Consider the following 18,217-nt stretch of genomic DNA (forward strand, 5'->3'; position numbering starts at 1 on the left):
GCATCTTCAAAATCTTTAGAACGCAATTAACTTGTGAAAACAAATAAAGCATGTAAATATCACTTGAATTAGACATTAACACTTTGAGGGACTGCTTGGGTGAATGTTTTTAAACTGTTTATTGTACCAAATGTATATTTTTTAAACTTACAAGGTAAAATACACATTCATCTGAAATAGTTATAAAATGTCCAAAAGAATCTCAATACACAAGATGAGATACAATCATCTCAAAAGCAAAACTGTGTCAAAAGCGATATAAACTTTAACAAGAACAAGGCTTTACAATGTAACATCTATTAAACGCTGACACTATACTTTCTGCTAAAACACAGAATTGTTCAGTCCATCTCTCTGGCGGGATTATGGTCCAATGCTTGGTCCTAAATGCTGCCGGGTATATTCCCACACCAGCAGGGCGGCGCTCACGTGCACATTGAGGGAACGAGTGATACCTTGCTGAGGAATTTCCACACACACATCTACCAGCTGCAGCAGGTTCGCAGGGATGCCTTCTCTTTCATTACTGTCCAGAGACAAACAAATAGTTCATAGTTATGCAAAAAAAATGGGAAAAAGTCTCTTGTCCTTTTAGGACAGTATACAGAGACATAAAGAGCAAATCCTTGAAGAGGTCAACGTCTGAATCCTCTGCAAGTACTCAAGGGTAAACAAAGCTTTTAAATAGCACATCTGACACAAACCGCTGTTTGATAGCTTCACATCAATAAGATTATCAGGCATAACAATGCAGTGATTCAGACACCTGCCGTGCAGAAAACAACAGGTGTCCTTATGCTCAGACAAATGATGCATTAAGACCAATCACAGACATCAAACAAACACACACAATTTTTGGAACACACACTCCTTTTAATTATTGTGTTGTTGCAGCGAAGGTTGTGGCTATTGAGCCTTCTCATCACTATTATCTTTTATTAACCTGACAGGATGACAACATAACCTTAGTACGTGATATGACAGTACTGCTAAAAAGAGATTATGTCAAGCTTTTTTTCCAGGCAGGTCTATGTTAAGACCTACCAAAATATTTTTAAATAGAAATATGGGTTATAATACTCTACACATTTATTCTCTATTAGTAAAGAGTGTTTTTTATATTCATAAGTCATATGAATGAAACGTAGGTTTAAGTTCATTCTAATCATTTCGTCATTGACAAAATTAAACATTTATTTGACCTGTAGGCAAATATATGCTTTTATGTCTACATTTGGTTTACTGTTCTCAAACAGATATATTCAATGTTCTCAATAAATTATAATGTCTAAATGAAGTAGACCAGTAGATTTTTGCTGTAAAAACCACTTCAGTACCGTACATTAGACGGAAGGAGGGTGGATGTTTTCTGAACGTGCGTATTGTGTGTACTTCTGGTTTTGCTGATGTGTGCCTGGCATGTCAGGGCAAGAATCTCTCTCTCCAGCTGCATTCAGGGGTGAGGAAATCTCACAGGGAGCAAAGCATCAATTAGCCTGATAACATTAAACTGCACCCTAAGCACAACAATAAGACGCTATTTTTATCCCATCACTCTTTTTACAATGACAACTCTGATCTTTGATCGATTAACTCGTATGAAGAGCAATTATTAGCTTGTTTGGGTTAAAGTACAGTGGCTCATTTGAGCCTTGCATCTGATTTCCTGCAGAACAAGAGTTAGGAAAGTAATGGGTTTCATTCCCAGTGAATGCTCATACAAAAAAAACGTATGAAAAAGGGATAGTTAACACAAAAATGAAAATTCGGTCATCATTTACTCAACCTCAAGTTGTTCCAAACCTGTGAGAATTTTGTTGTTCTGCCGAACACAAAGATATTTGGAAGAATGTTTGTAACCAGATTTGGGGCACCATAGACTTACTACTATATTGTGGTAGTTAATGGTGCCCCGGAAAGGTTTAGCCTGCTGTTAACTGTTAAAAATACCTTTTTGTTTTCAACAGAACAAAGATTTATATAGTTTTATAATAACTTGAGGGTGTGTAAATGTTCAATCATTTTTGGGTGAACTGCCCCTTTAAGCATTTAATGAACTTTAGATAAAAATGACCTTGGGTGCATCTGGTAAAAAGTAATATCAAATATGATTGAAATTCATCTATTTAGAGTTTATCTGAGGTGGGCCGGAACATGTTTTGGGGCCCGATGTACACAGAATGAATTGAGATGCTTAGGTGTATTTACCCAAGTAGCAAAAGGCTTCTCTCAGGAAACGTGTAATCTTGTAAATTCTGGCTGTTGGATGTCTGCTCCACACCTATTACCCAGTATCCCTCTCGCTTCTTCAGCTGCAGGAAGTCTGATAACTCGGCAGGCTTCACCTGGAAAATGTTGGTAAATGTTAGATAACTCGACAGATTCCACACACACAACAGGTCTACAGTTTTGTATTGTTGTGTATAATTGACTGACAAAATCTATTTGATTTGCATGTACATTTGTATATATGTAGTGGTATTCGTTATTCGGGCTGTCTCGGCCCAAACTATGGAAAGATCAAAATATGGTTATAGATTTAAAGATGAAGTGTCATTTTTGCACTTCTAGTGGCGCAAAACAGAAATGTGATCTATCTGTCAGAACAAGCCCAGACACAACATCATTGATTGTATCTTAAAGGGGTCATATGGTCGGAATACGTGTTTTTCTGTGTCTTTGTTGTGTTATAAATTGCCCATGCATGTATTAGACACGTAAAATTGTAAAAATGAAAGTGCTGGAATAAAAGATGCATTCTATCTTAAACCGAATGTTCACTCAGACCTGCCGGAATCACCTCGTGTAACCACAACCCCACAAATCTATGTCAGTTTGTGGTGTGAGTTGACCAAGACCGCAAGTAAGTAGTAAACGCAAGTAAGGTGGGCTATCATTACAATTTCTTTGGAACATGTTGATCCACATATGGTAAGAGCCTAAACCTTTTGTCACACGCTTACAGTATTCGACCAATCACTATGCACTGGTTAACTGGCCAATCATAGCACACCTCGCTTTTTAGAGTGATGAGCTTTGTAAAAAATCCAATCCAATGTATGTGGAAAATACAGCGCTTTTGAACTTTTAATCCTGTCTACACATTGCATTACATCTTAAATAAACGATAATATTCGTTTCAGCCGTCTCACATCACCCCTCTAATATAGTTTTATCATAATTTATTTTCCAAATTTTTTACTGATGTCTCTATTGTTAAGCTTTGCAATAATGCAACGTATCTTAAAGTCATGTATAATCAATATTTCCATTATTTTTCACTGGTGTCTCTACTTTGCAACATTGTTAGTGCTATAGAATGTAGTTCGTCATAAATTCTCTTGAAGAAAAATAGATTTGGTTACAGTTTATTTCAAAGTGTCCTTACTATACTATATAAGGGTAGCAACCGTATCAGTATACTATACTATATAAGGGTAGCAACGACCAACAATACATTGTATGGGTCAAAATTATAGATTTTTCTTTTATGCCAAACATCATTAGGATATTAAGCAAATATCATGTTCCATGAAGCCATTTTGTAAATTTCCTACCGTAAATATATCAAAACGTAGCAAAACGACAAACAAATATGACCGGAAATACGCCTACAAACTTCAGAAAGCGTTAAAACTAACAAGTTTCTTCTTAGAAACGGCCTGCTACACTGCCTCTGATGAACAACTTTAAAGGTGATTTTCTCGATATTTTGATATTTTGTTAAACAGTTGTATTTTGGACAAATATTGTCTTTTCCTAACAAACCATTCATCAATGGTGTTTCCAAAAAAACATATTATTCTATATATTTATATATATATATATATATATATATATATATATATATATATATATATATGATATATCTAATTCTAAAAACAAATTTATGGCTGGTTTTGTGGTCCCTGGTTACATCATATACTCATTGTTTCTGTAGGCCGGAAAGGCAGAAATATTACAAACATAAGACAATTTAAAAAAAGAAGACAAACAATCTACATCTAGGCATCAACTATACTAAAACACACACACCTCCAGCAATGGCAGCCACAACTCTGAGGACACACTGAGCGCCTGGAATTGTTTGTCATTCACGTGTCTCAGACTGTCCAGAACCAGACCTTTAGCTCCAAAGATCTCACATGTCCTACACAGACCTGAAACAAACATATGAACTACTGTATTATTGCACAACTACAACATAAAAAACACTACATAGACACTCTAATGAACTTGACCTCTCTTGTGTAGTGAACATAATTATCAAAAGATCAAACACTGAGCGTGACTTGTTTCTCTGCTTATGTCCGTAAATCCTCTCACTTATCAGAGTAAATTCACAAGACGACCGTTTCAGCCATATGTGGTTTCCTTTATCTGTCTGTGAACAAATGTTGACACTCAGTTTAATGAAACACACCAACTAGATAAAAGGGATATGAAAACCACGCGCCTATCAAACCAACAATAACCCGCTGTATTAAATGTTCGATTGAGATAACGCCTTTTATGATGAGCTTTTGTTGGGTGATGCAGAAGTGACGTTGATGGTTTCCTCTGAATTTCATTATGGCATACACAACCAAGACATTTAACACGCATGCAAAACTTAGCAACAAAAGGTCGCAAGGCATTAGAACATCATTTAAATCAGTGAACAAAGCTTTACACACTAGATGAAATTAAACAGAACAGATACACAGTAGTACACTGTTGGTGATAAAGAAATCAACAGTAGAGACTCAAAATGTTCCTCCAGATTCACCGTTTCATTGCTGTGGTACTCTGACATTGATATGCTGTGCTTGGACTATTTTTAACTTGACATGATGTGAGAGGTTGAAAAAAAAAACGTTGGTTTATGTGTGCAACACACATAAACCAACAAAAAACAAAAGAGTACAAAATTCCTTCCTGTGAATATACTCGAAGTACATTTAAAATTATAACATTTGCATATTCAACTAAAAGTCATTTATGATTACAAAAGTGATTAAAAAGGGATTCTTGGTAGCAATTCAATATGTATTTTGGTTATTAATTCCCCCAAAACACACTACAGTAATCATTTCCAACATGAAACACAATTTGAAGGTAAATGAATGTTTTATCAGTTCATCAGTCTTACCACCCAAATTGGTTGGCTTGTCGATGAGAGATGCGACCACCAGGAGGGCGCTGGTGAGTTTGCCCAGGCGTGCTGCTCTCTGCTGGGCCATGAGCTCAGGCTCCTGCTCCTGAACGCTCAACTTCCATGGAGTGATTTTCTTCTGAACTTCTGCCCAGCGTTCCTCCTGCTCCATCTCACCTGTCCAATACAAACGACATCAACTAAGACACAGAGAAAATGACTACAGTGCATCATTGCTGTAACAAGGTATAGTTTTCTTATACAGATATCTAACACAGATTATATCATAAATTCTTTATTCTTAAGATTTATTTTTATTCTTTAATCTACATATGCACACGAAATTCAATAAATGCCATTTGCTAATAAATTAATACTATTAATAACTATTAATAGAAGTCACTTCCTCAAAATCTTGCACAGGTGTAGGTCATTGTGTCTGGATCTTCATTTCAACGTGATAACCAGACATAGAAACCGAATAGTTTCTAAATCGGACCAAAATTTCTGTATATCTACTGGAAATGATATGAATGAATGCATCGTGTGTCACTTTGGATAAAAGCATTTGACAAATGCATGTGACAATCTCTTATTAAAAATAAAAAATGATATGATATAATTAACTACCCAAGACAAAGAAACATCTTTATCATCTATTCAGAAATTCTCACTGTCCTAATAATGCAGGGGTTCTCAACCTTTTTGACTCCAATGCCCCCTTAGTTACCTAATGTTTACTTAATAAATTATTTTAGAACCTGATATTAACCGGAAAAGTATGATATAATATAATAATGGACAAATAATAAGAAATATCCTGGTTTTTAGTTGAAAATGTATTTCGATGCTCATTCGGTCTCATTTTAAATGATAAGTCAACATACTTATTTAAACTAAACCGATGTATTCTATTACCATTAGTGATTTCAGAAGAATAAGCAGCTCAGGATGATTCTTGCTGACTTTTTCACTTGGGATTTAGGGCGCCACCTGCTGGGTGCCAAAACTAGCTCACTCTGCAAATCTTATATCAAACAAATATCTGGTGCAAAATGAGAAACTTTGCAAACTTGTGTCAGAGGCTCGGAGCAGCAGATTCAAGCAGTTGTGGTTACGTTCTTGTGTTTGTGTTACAAAGATGTCCAAGAATGAAACCTTTAATTTGTGAGAAAATATTTTACAGGCATTCAACTCTCATTGCATGGATTTACATCTGAGTGCACGACTATCTTAGTTTGTGATTTGTAGAATTGGATTTGTGCGCTTGCACTGAAGGATTCAAGAAGATGTAACTTTTGTGTTGTGTTTGCGGGAGAGAACTATACAACTACAAATTCCACTTTCACAGGCGCTCAGTTGTTTTGCACCAAAATACCTTCATACACGGACCTCCTGTTGAGAAGCACTGGCATAATGATGTCAACTGTTGCCCTCTGGTGGCGATTACCTTTATCCTGTTGGATCCAGTCTCCAGGCTGGTGTTCGCTCAGATCCATCACAGGGTTCTTCAAAGGCAGCGACGCACACGAGGGAAAGTTACCGAAGCACTCAAATTTCCACACCGGAAGCCATTCATCTTCTGCCAGCTCTGAGAGGCGAGGAAAGGTCTCGAATATTGTCTGGGGAAACAGGGAACGTTATTCAGCAACATTATAAGAGCGAAGAACGGATCAGACCCTTTGGGCAAAGTGTATGGTGTGAGGAAAAGCACTTACCTCCACACTGTAATCCCTGATTGGATGGAAAACACCAAAAAAGAAATGCTCCTGGATTCTAGTCCAGTTTTTCAACGCATTGCTGTGGAATAAACGGTCCAGAATCATCTATGATGAGCAGCAACCAAGCAATCCTCACATCACACTTTCATCTTGGCGGCAAGTTTGAGCTCACAATTTCTGCAGAAAAAGTCTTGAATTCCCTCACCCTGTGTTTTGCATGGCTTCAGCCTGGTTCAGACAGGCCTGGACCACCGTGCTCAGACCACCCAGATTCTCCTCACTGAGGACATCAGCGTCTTTCAGCTCCAAACCCTCTTGAGGGCAAGAAGGGCGTACAGACGGACGCTGAAGTTGTGGCAGAAGCACCACTGCAGGATCACCTCCATGGCTCTCCGCCAATGCACCTGCTGAGAGAAGAACCACAGAAACAGTTCTCAATCGCTAATTAGCTTATGACAGAAAGTACTAAAATGTTATTTGTTACCTTCTCGTCCAGTTTTGGGAGGAGGATGTTCAAATGCACGAGGACAGACAGAAATGCGCAGATACTTGTTTTCGTCTTCTCGTGATCCTGCAAAACACATAAAAAACGCCACATTCGCCTACACAATTGAAGTTGATGCGTGCAATGTTTTTGTTCAAATGTTTTCTTCGATCTTGGTTTTGTGTGAATTAAATGTAAACTTCACTGTCTTGACATGTTGGTTTCAGGCTCAGCCAATGGCATGAGTCTGGGGCGGGGCAACCTGTAATCAATCATGAGTTTAGACTCACCAGACTGAAGCAGTCCCACAGGCTGTGGATGTGAGACGGGTACTGATGGAGGATTAGGATCAGGGTCCACTCGATCAGGTACTTGACTGACGCTTGGTTACTGCAGAACCCAGCCTCACACACATGACTCAAGACAAACTCTGATACAAACTCCTGTAACAGAAAAAGCAACATAGACGGTTCAATTTTTTCCAAATTCTGAAATTCTTCATTGTTGTTTTAAACACAAACCACTGCTGGGAACCAACCAAATAATTTAGATTTAAGAAATTAAATTAAATAGTTTGTTAGAAATGAAATAATATAAAGTATGACATTCTCTAATTTTATTAGTTGTTCTTAAAGGGACAGTTCACCCAAAAATAAAAATTAAATCATCATTTCTCAATTTTGTATACATTTCTTTGTTCTTTCACAGAGAAAGATATTTGGACGAATGCTTGTAACCAAACATTTCTTGGCCACCATTGATATCTTTTTCTGTGTTCAACCAAACAATTTTACATTTACATTTAGTCATTTAGCAGACGCTTTTATCCAAAGCGACTTACAAAGAGTTTAGGGAGAAATAAGCGACATGTCATACAGGAGCCATAATACATTCGGTGCCAATACAAAGTTACTGGTTTCAACAAAAGCTAGACCACTACCTGTTGAGAGAAAGTGTTAGTGTTGTGTTTTATTTTTGTATTTATTTTTTTAACAAATAAATACATTTAAACAGGTTTGAAACAACTAGAGAGCGAGTAATTCAAGACAGAATTTTCTTTTTTGGGTGAACTATCCCTTTAACAAACATTTACTGTACATGTAAAAGCAATTTGTAAATTTTGATGTCAAAAACAAACAAAAATCATTTCAAAACTCTCTCCTTGCCCAACCCCAATTCACAGTTTATATACGTTTATATATTTAAAAATAAATTAATCTAAGTTATTAGGTATGATTTTGTGATATAAGTTTGATGTCATTTTCACAACATCAAGAAGTATGCAAAGTAACCTGCAATTTTGTGATTCAAAGAAAGATGGCGATAGAGAGGGAAACATTATAATAATATAGCAAGAAAAATAAAACTATATTTTCTGATATTAAATAAAATATATTTAAATTATGTTAAACACTTTATATAATATATATATATATATATATATATATATATAAATATTGCTTTCCTCAAAGTGGTTTAAATGTAGTTAGATATTTTAGGCTAGTTAGCCAAGTGAAAAAAAAGCTTTACAGTATTTAATCTAATGTAAATTAGAAGAGGATTAATATGCATGAGCATGTGTGGAGAGATCTAACCGCTCTTAGTTTGGGCAGTAACAGCAGCAGCGTCTGCCACACGCGGTTCTTCACTCTGTGCTGGATGGAGTTGCTATAGTAACGTACTTTGGATTTTGAGATCTCGGCATCCTGTGAGGAGAAAATAAGAAACAGGATGGAGCTTTATTTAAAAACACATGCAATAACCACGAAAAGACAATTCAAAAATAATTAAACACACACACACACACACACAACCTCTTCTAACGAAACACTTCACTGACCACCCGATTTCCCGAAAGAGGCGTTTTAACAATTAAACAAACCTTTTTTAGTAGTCTCTGAACAACCTCTTGCATCACACGCTGGTGAAGCTGATTGGACGGATTCAGATGGCACAAGAAAGCCAGGACGCACATGCGAGGAAACTGATCGTCTCTGTTATCACTGAAACAAAAGGCAAAATGTAAGAAGTGTATATGACATTGTATATAACAATTAAATCTCATTTTAGCTCAAAATTATACAGAAACGATTGTTGTTCACCTGTTAATGGCCGTGTTCGCGGCACAACTATCACCAAGCTGCTCAACGTAGCTTTGAACTTCTTGAATGAGTCTGAAAGCAATTGAAAGCATATCCTAAATATTTCTTATTTCTTTTTAAATCTTTACAATCCAAATAATAACATGGCTATGTTTGTTACTGTGGACTAGAGGTCGACCGACATGCGATTTTCAGGGCCGATGTCGATATCGATTATTACAGGTCAACTAGACCGATAGCCGATATTTTGAACCGATATACATGTCTGATGTAAAAATGGAAATATGTTCAAAATTAAGAATAACAAGAGCTCTGACAAAAACTTTCCCCGAAAACCATGGTTATTACACGTTTACTATAGTAACTCCACCGGTAAACATTAACGAACGAAATAAACAAACAATAGTTCAATCAACATATTAAACGAAGAGTCTTGCTGTTTTGTTGTGCCAGTGTTTGGGGCTTGAGCAGATCATGTGAAATAGAGCAAGGATGTGATCACATACGAGCTGATGCTTGAGAAACTGTACCCATCTTTAATTTCATACATAGTATATATTTTGAAAATATTCATATTAATTAGATCATTTAAAAGTAGACACTTCATGCTTTTTTAGACATATCCTTTACGTTTCTAGGATGAGTATTCGCAGAGTTTTCAATCTGCTTTAAAGATTCGTTTCAGAAAGATCTACGCAGAGAGAGACGGCTGAAAGCACAGGCTGTATATTTTCATTCTTTTTACAAAATCAAAACATTTTATAACGACTACACACAAAAAAAGTAGACTATTCGCAGTTTCAAATCATGTAATAGTCTTATTTGTATGACCAAAATTACTGGAGTATTCAGCAGTGATAAAAAAAGAGGTGGCGGCGCGTTAAGACAAGGAAAAACATTTATTACACAGACCTGAAGACACTTACTGAAGACAACTGACTGTGCTTACATATATAATGCCAAGACGGGCATTATAACATGCGTGTCTGCACATCTATGTGTAATAAATTGCGAAGATAACTCAATCTGACACTTGTTGCGAGCAGTTTGAGTGGCGGTTGTGTCCCATGTGCATTGCCTGAATACACTGACTTAAGATCATCTTTTGAGAACACGCGAGTACTTGACGCTTTCAAATGGTTTGTATTTGTGAATTGGCATGACTTAAAATAATGTTCAAATGCTTTCAGTGCGAGAAAGACAAATCAGATGAGCGGTGTGCGGGCATGCATTACTCCAGGCAACAGACTAGTTCCATGTTACGACGGCTCTCTCTAAATCCTTGGCTGCATCTGTGCCAAATAGCGCAATTCAAAATTAAATTACTTTATCGGCAAACTGGCTTTTAAAATGACCGATGTCGATAATTGAAAAAATGCTTAATATCGACATCGATAACCGGCCACTTCGATAATCGGTCGACCCCTACTGTGGACTCACCTTTGGTCTCTTCTAAACACAGGGCCGTATACACAGGCTTCAGTGAGAATGCTGAGGTGTGAGAGGGCAGAGCTGAACACAACGTCTGTCTGGACTCCCTTTTCTGCCCCAGAAGGCAACCACATGTCACAGCAGTGCTGGATGAGAACATTATACACACCGGAGCGGACCTGAGCTAAATCCATGAGCTCATTCACAATCTGTGAAAAAGCACACAATCACAGCATTAGATTTAGGAAAGGGATATGTGAAGAAAACTGAATGACTGGTTTGGAGATCTCTATTGGACCTGTTGAACGCAGGCAGTAATTTGGGGGTTTTGCTCATCCGTCAGCTCTAGCAGCTTCCGATTAAAAGCCAAACGCACAAATCCCTGCAGTGTGGACCAGAAGTCATGAGGGTTTGTGCTCAGAGCCTGAACCACCTTCCATGATGCACATATGACATCCACGCATAAAGACTCGTCAGACTGCACCACCTGGTGGATGAAACAGACCCATGAAGTCAACATCACAGAATACAACCAAACAAAATGTAACAAGCATGTCTACAAAAGCACATAAATCATATTTTATTTCTTGGTTTTGATTTAAAATGTTAAAGATCATCACAGCTGATTGGCGTGAGTGTGGTGCACCTGTGGTAAGACTGTCGTCATATAGTCCAGCACTGGCAGCACAAGATGACCAGGCAGTAAGGCCAGAGCCTCGACGGCAGCCCGCAGGATCTCAGTGGCTTCAGGGGCCTTCAGGTGCCCGGCAGGAAAAGACTTCTGCAGGAAACTCAGACACATCCACTGGTCTCGAATAAACTGAGCAACGATTCGTCCCCAGTCCTTCAGAACAGGGCTATCCTCTGGACTGGAATATACATTCAAAAAAATATCAGCGATATCATTTTTTGTAGACAAAAATATAATTGTTTTTATTTAATAAAAAGTTTTTTGATGATTTGGATTAAATAATGTGGGGAAGGCAGCCAATAAGAGTTCAGCATAGATGTGAAATACTTCAATAATGTTTAAATGCATCACAGAGTGAGAAACTAGCTGATTAAATGAATATTCGGCAAATTGAAGGCAAATGTTATTTTGAATGCGTTAAAATCTTTGAATTGTTTAAGTTTTCTTTAGTCACAACATAATTTTTATAAAGACATGACACTGCTTTGTACATTTTGGCAGATACAATAACCGATAATTCTTTAACATTGGAAGATGATAACCGATATATTGGCCAATACAAAGTATCTAAATATAAATATAAAACTCCTTAAGACTGAAACAAAAGGCAAAAAGTAAACTAATTTTATTTGAAAACATTGACTGCAGAACACAAGGTAACCACTAGTACACTTTCCCCCCTGAAAACCATGTACCAAGCTACTTAACACTAGTTAAAGATTCTTTATCCTTCAAACTTTTTTGGTATATTTTATATTTAATAAACAAATTATATATGTTCTTCGAGAGAAACCCAGAAAAGTGTTTTTAATAGCCACATGTCTAACAGGTCTCAAGACAGAAAGTATTCAGACAGCAGTGTGATTCAAACAATATACTGTATCTATGTACTGTACCCACATCAATAATGTTTTGCTAACAGCAGTAAGGAAATGATCATGACAGAAATACTGTATTTTAACTTTGAGCAGCATGCAGCTGAAGAAGTTTAACCAGAGGAAACTATTATATGATTTTTCAGCTATAATATATAAATATTATTAGTAGATTATCGGTATTGTCCGATAAACGGTCATTTTTAATGTTATCGGTATCGGCCAATACCGATAATCTATCGTGCATGCCTAATTATTATTAGTCATCCTTCATGTTTGTCACTGGGTTTTAAAAATATCTAACCAATAAAAAAGTGCTTGATTTCCATTTTCGGAAAAACAGTGAATTTGACACAAGGTTTCAGAAGGAAAGAGACGATATCCCTTTTCTACATGAGGGCTAGTAAACAATTAAAACTGAATTTTTATCATTATATTCATTGAACGATTGCTTTAAGGACAGTGGCAGCTATACACTGACTATAACAAATATGAGTGAATAAGTAGCTCATTTAGATATTTTTTTTAAACAAACCTGACTGAGGGATCAGACGCAGATGTGGGCTTCGGTAACGTCTGGTTGAGATGCTGAAGAGATGATGATGAAGAGTAGAAGTAGTCGGTCAGTGAGTGTAAAGATCTCATGGCCTCGGAACCGGAGTTCCATACACCACCACCTGCAATATCACACAGCAGTGCAAGCGTGGCCATACTAACCACTCTCTGAACCTGTCCTGATACAAACGGCTTCTGAAAAACAAAAACATACAGTATGATCTCAAACCATCAGAATCCACAGTCGGTTATTTATTACTTTTCTTTAAAGTGAACTGCACCTGGTGAGAAGGTTCATTGAGGATCTCAAGGCAGTTTGTGGTGAGTTTGGGGATGTAGTTTTGCTGCAGATTTGAGCCGTACCATGACACACTGGAGTAAGTCAGAACCAGCTCTCTTAATACTGAGAGATAAAGTTCAGCCCTCTCCAAATCACAGAACTGGAAGCAGAAAATAAACACAAAATTCAGACAAACCAGCTTTGTCTGGTCTAGATGGTTGATCCAGCTGAACTTCCAACTGTTAAACCATTTGTAAAGCCTGTTTGTGTGTAAGAAAACACTCACCTCCCTCAGTTCACAGCTCAACCTCCTCAGCAGAAAGTCCTGGACCGACTCCACCGCCGACAGCACTTGCGTCTTCAAAGCAACAGCCACAGCATCCTCTGCAAACATCAAGTACCAAAAACTATCATCCAGTATGTTTGAAATCCTGCATGCCTGCCTTCTGTCAAACACACACCTTTCTCTGGATCTTCGGCTCTTCCCCGAAGCTGCAACAGTCGCAGTAGTAGCTGCAGGCTTTTATCTGTCTTGTGCTGCAGCAGGTAGACGTTGGTGCTGAGTCTGTGCAAGATGTCCAGCAGCGGTTGCAGGAGCTCTTCTAGACCAGCAATTTCCTTCGGTTCGGTCTTGCTCTGCTGCAGGTCCGCAGACAGCAGGACGGCCCGGGCCAGCAGCTCGGCCTCTGATGGATCAGACACACTCCCTGTTTGATCTTCCGGGAGAAGAGTGATGTTTTAGAAGATATATACTGATGGTTTAGAAGGAATATTGTTTCAGAAAGTGCTGTTTCCTACCTGAGCTGGCTGGAACCGTGAGGAAGGTCTTCAGTCGCTGCCGGACGTGACTGAATAGAGAAGTTCTGTTACCGTTTGATGTTTTATCATGAAGCTTTTCAGAGGAACCTGAATCCCCGTCAGTCAAACGAAAACGGTTTTCATTCCTCCGCAGCCAATCACAAAGCTGTAAACACAAGAATGTTGTGAAAATCTGTTAAGATCAAGCACCTTTCCACAGTTTGTGTGAGACGTACACATTCACATTAAGTTAACTTTGACGGTGTTGGTTTACCTCCATCCACAGAGTTGTGCCACGACAAAGCGACTCTTCAGCTCGAAAACACACAAGGAAACTCAAAACCTCATTTAAAGATACTGCTGACTGTCAAAAGAAAGTAAAAAAAAATACTGATGGGTCACTAAATGAATAAATGTTAGTACAGAATTAACATTACATATGAAACAATAAATGAATAATAACATGTCCCAGTGTGTGCAAATTGTTTTGCTAAATACTAAAATGCAAATACTTTTCCATAACAAACAATTTTGCATAATTTAAGTAGGCGAGTTGGGCAGCAATATAAAATGAACATTTTTTTGGTGTTTAAAAAAACTGCAGCATAAACATTTAAAAACATTGTATATGTTTGTGTGTATTTAAACATAGCGAGTTTCAATACATTCAAAAGTATTTTAAATGAATGATGATGAATTGCATTTGTTACTAGACATTTTGTGTTTTTCTTATTTTCAATATTTTTGTCAGCTTTTGTTGCCTTTGGTATTTCAGATGAGATCATAAAATGGGTTTGAAAGGACATAAGGGTGAGTAAATGATGACAATATTTTCACTAGTTTCGGATGAACTGCTTTAGGTATTTAAAGGGAGAGAGGTGCAGTACCACATCTGTCAGAGAGAGGGCGGCATGAAGCAGAAAACATTGTGAAGCTCCTCTCAACAGCACCTGATGAGTGATCATAGCACAGCGTAGAACTTCTCTGAAAACACACAAACATGTCAAATACAGTGAGCAGCTTGTTTACATAACATACATGCTTCATAACTATAACTATAGCCTTTATTTGAAGTAAACCTCTTCATTAATTCCCAGACAGCTCTCTCTTTCTCTGTACCTGAATGCCTGGAGCCCATCAGAGTTGAGGAGAGGACGCAGAGACAGACAGCTCAGAGCCTGAGACAGGAAGAGCAGAGGAACGGCACACCAGTGTCGTGAACCCAACCGCTGGATGAACTGCAGCAAAACTGAGCCTGATCAAAACAATATTCATAATATATGATTGGTTTATGTACACTTGACCTTTAATTTCAAAGATTACCAAATTGAGCTTTGAAAAATCAAATTATTCATATGGACTGAATCAAATTATGAACTTCATTATTCGTGTTACCATATTTATGCTCTCATTTCTGTGCATATATGAACATGAGAAATATTCACATATTCATGAGATGAAATGAACACATCTCACTTCTCCGTACCTTTATTCTCCTCTGGCAAACCGTTGAAGAAATTCACCATAAAGGTTTGCAGTTTCTTTCCCAGCTCTGGGCAATCTCTGATGTTCTGCTGAGCTGATCTGTGAAAACAAACAGCTTAGTTTTGTTACGAACACTGCAAACCGATGAACCGATATGAAGGGAAACAACAGGCATCACGTACCTGTGATATAGAGAGCTCTCTGCAAGAACATCCATGAGTGGACCGACTATAAACTGAGAACCAGAAAAACATTCTTCATCACAAAAACAAACACGTTTTCCATTACATGGAGAGCTTCTGGTTTTTTATAATGACATATATTGCCGTAACCAATAACAATAAACTTAAAGCATAAGATGGATTTGATGGATGTACGGATAAACAGGTGGATACCTGTGAGAATGCCAAAGCAAATCCAGGGTGATGCAGCGCTTTCAGCTCTAACAGGTGATTGACTCCTTCCTTCATAACTGCTTTGTTCTCGCTGTAAAACATGCGCTGATATACGCACAGCAACCAGGAAGGTGAAAACAGCCCATCTGATGACAGGGAGAGTTGGGAAAGCGGGGTTAAAATGAAATCCAAACCAGTAAGAATAACTTTTTAGGGTGTGTGCTGCTACATCAACGTACCTTCCACATCGGTTGAGGTTGTCTCAACAAGCTTATCGATCCTGTTGAGTACAGGTCGGATCACATGAATCTAAAACAAATAAATAACTGCGATATAACTGGAGGTATACAGTATTGAGTTCAAAAGCAAATGTTTTAAACATGAAACATAAGTAATGATAAATGGACATAAAATCACAAACGGTTGACTTGTAAGAGATACACTGATACATGAACATGAATTAAAGCCCTTTTTTCTCCTGTATATGTAAAACCCTATTTTAATCCCATTCTTATTGTTCTTATAAAATGCTTATTGTTGTTGACTCTTGACTGTTGTCTGTTGTTGAATCCCTCATAACCATACATGACAATATTGTCCATGGACATAATTTTATAACAAGTGTGTTTATTCAGGGAAATAAGATTATTAAAAAATTATGCCAAGTGCTTTCCTTTGAAAGGTTCAAAAATGCAAAATTAGGGCTACAATATAACTCTCACATTTTCAAAACACATAAATAACACCTATATTAGATCTATACTTATACTTAAATAACAAATACGGACAGAAAATTCAACAAGACCCAAGTAATGTATATATCAGTGCTTCTCAACTGATTTGCTTCAAGACTATTTGCTAATAAAATGCAAAATTGATCAGTAATATTCTTACCTGATTTTCCTCAAGTGTCTCTAATATTAATGCATAATCCTCCCAGAACCCCCTTAACAGCAGTTTCTTCTCTGATGTCCATTTAAACAAGATCTTTTCTGCAAAATAAGCACATGTTTACCATTTAAATGCAATCTTCTCTGGAGGCTACATTATTTAGAGATGTACATCTCTCACAACATGATGTACATCCTAGTACATCTTACTTGGTCCTGCATATTTCAGTGACTGATGTCCTACCTGTGCCGGGTGTCTGGCAGGTCCCCACATCTTCTCTCCTGGCATCTGCAAGTGCCACACACCGGGTGAGCAGGTAAAGCGCCCGTTTGCGGGTCACACTGTCTCTGTGTGTCAGTCCGGCCTGGATCGCCCTGAAAAACCATTGCGATCTCGTGGGTTCAGGGCGATTGCAGGATGAGTCTGATCCCAAAGAGAAGACGTGATCGGATAGAGCAGTAAGGCACAACAGAACCCGAGCCGTTACCGATTCTGTCCGGTCTCTGTGATGCCATGCCATCAAATCCTCCCATATCTGATGCAGGGTTTCTGATTCTTCTGGTTTACTGCAGGACTTCAGTATGGTGAACCAGATCCGAACGATTATTTTGGACACCTTGGAGTCAGACAGATCCTTAATACAGCCAAGTGTGCAGGACAGAGTCTTGGAGATGATGGATCTGTTTTCTGAGATGCTGGATAGCAAAACAGCAGTGGCTTCAATAGCAACATCCACGTCGAACCTCCTCGTTTCATGACTGCCATCGTCTCTCATCATAAGTACAGGGAGAAGAATTTGACACACCTGCTCGTGCACATCAGTCTGACATACACGGACACATGCTGCGAACAGTCCACACACTGCACTGAGCAGGTCCTTACCTCCATCATCTTCACTAGAGATCATTTTCAACAGTGGCATGCATTGATCCCATATCACTGACTGCACCTCACAAATGAAACGTTCCTCTCGTGCTGAATGCGAATCTGTGGAAAGCTCCTGGATCAGAGTAGTTAAAGCTTCAATCTTGTCAATGTCAGGCGAAGAAGTACTTTGCCAGCGGAGAGTTTGGATTAAATTCCCGGGATCGTGACAGTGGGACAAAAGAGTGTTTATCAAAAAACGAGACATGATGATTTCCTTTTTTTTGCCCTGTGATATAAAGACGTTTGAAAGCGATTCAAGTCCTGTACAATGTTTTGCCTTCAACACACGTGTAAACCGGTACTGCCCACTTCCTGAACTGTCACGTGGTCGCTATACGCATGCGCTGTGTTGGCTCGCGCCGCTACTTGCCTTTAGGGGGCGCAATACGATTAAGAAATGAATTAGTACGGTCTTCAAGTCTTCAAGCAATGTTTACATGATGGTTTG

General features: G+C 38.1%; 1 protein-coding gene across 1 annotated transcript; it reads right to left on the reverse strand.

Moving 5' to 3' along the window:
- Positions 1-100: 100 nt before the first annotated feature.
- tarbp1 (TAR (HIV-1) RNA binding protein 1) lies at positions 101-18,062 on the reverse strand. Its single transcript, XM_056761541.1, is given in 30 exon segments — positions 101-526; positions 2,209-2,345; positions 4,036-4,160; positions 5,132-5,311; positions 6,585-6,756; positions 6,853-6,934; positions 7,061-7,160; positions 7,163-7,262; positions 7,340-7,426; positions 7,630-7,782; positions 8,935-9,045; positions 9,222-9,342; positions 9,442-9,513; positions 10,882-11,081; positions 11,171-11,359; positions 11,519-11,741; positions 12,974-13,188; positions 13,275-13,433; positions 13,560-13,657; positions 13,735-13,989; positions 14,072-14,237; positions 14,346-14,435; positions 14,959-15,055; positions 15,191-15,326; positions 15,558-15,655; positions 15,739-15,791; positions 15,952-16,097; positions 16,191-16,260; positions 16,846-16,943; positions 17,086-18,062. Coding segments are annotated over 30 exon segments (4,785 nt in total). The 5' UTR covers positions 17,975-18,062; the 3' UTR covers positions 101-363.
- Between the last annotated feature and the right edge of the window lie 155 nt (positions 18,063-18,217).

This window comes from Triplophysa dalaica, chromosome 11 (genome assembly GCF_015846415.1).
Source record: "Triplophysa dalaica isolate WHDGS20190420 chromosome 11, ASM1584641v1, whole genome shotgun sequence".
In the NCBI taxonomy this organism is placed as follows: Eukaryota; Metazoa; Chordata; class Actinopteri; order Cypriniformes; family Nemacheilidae; genus Triplophysa; species Triplophysa dalaica.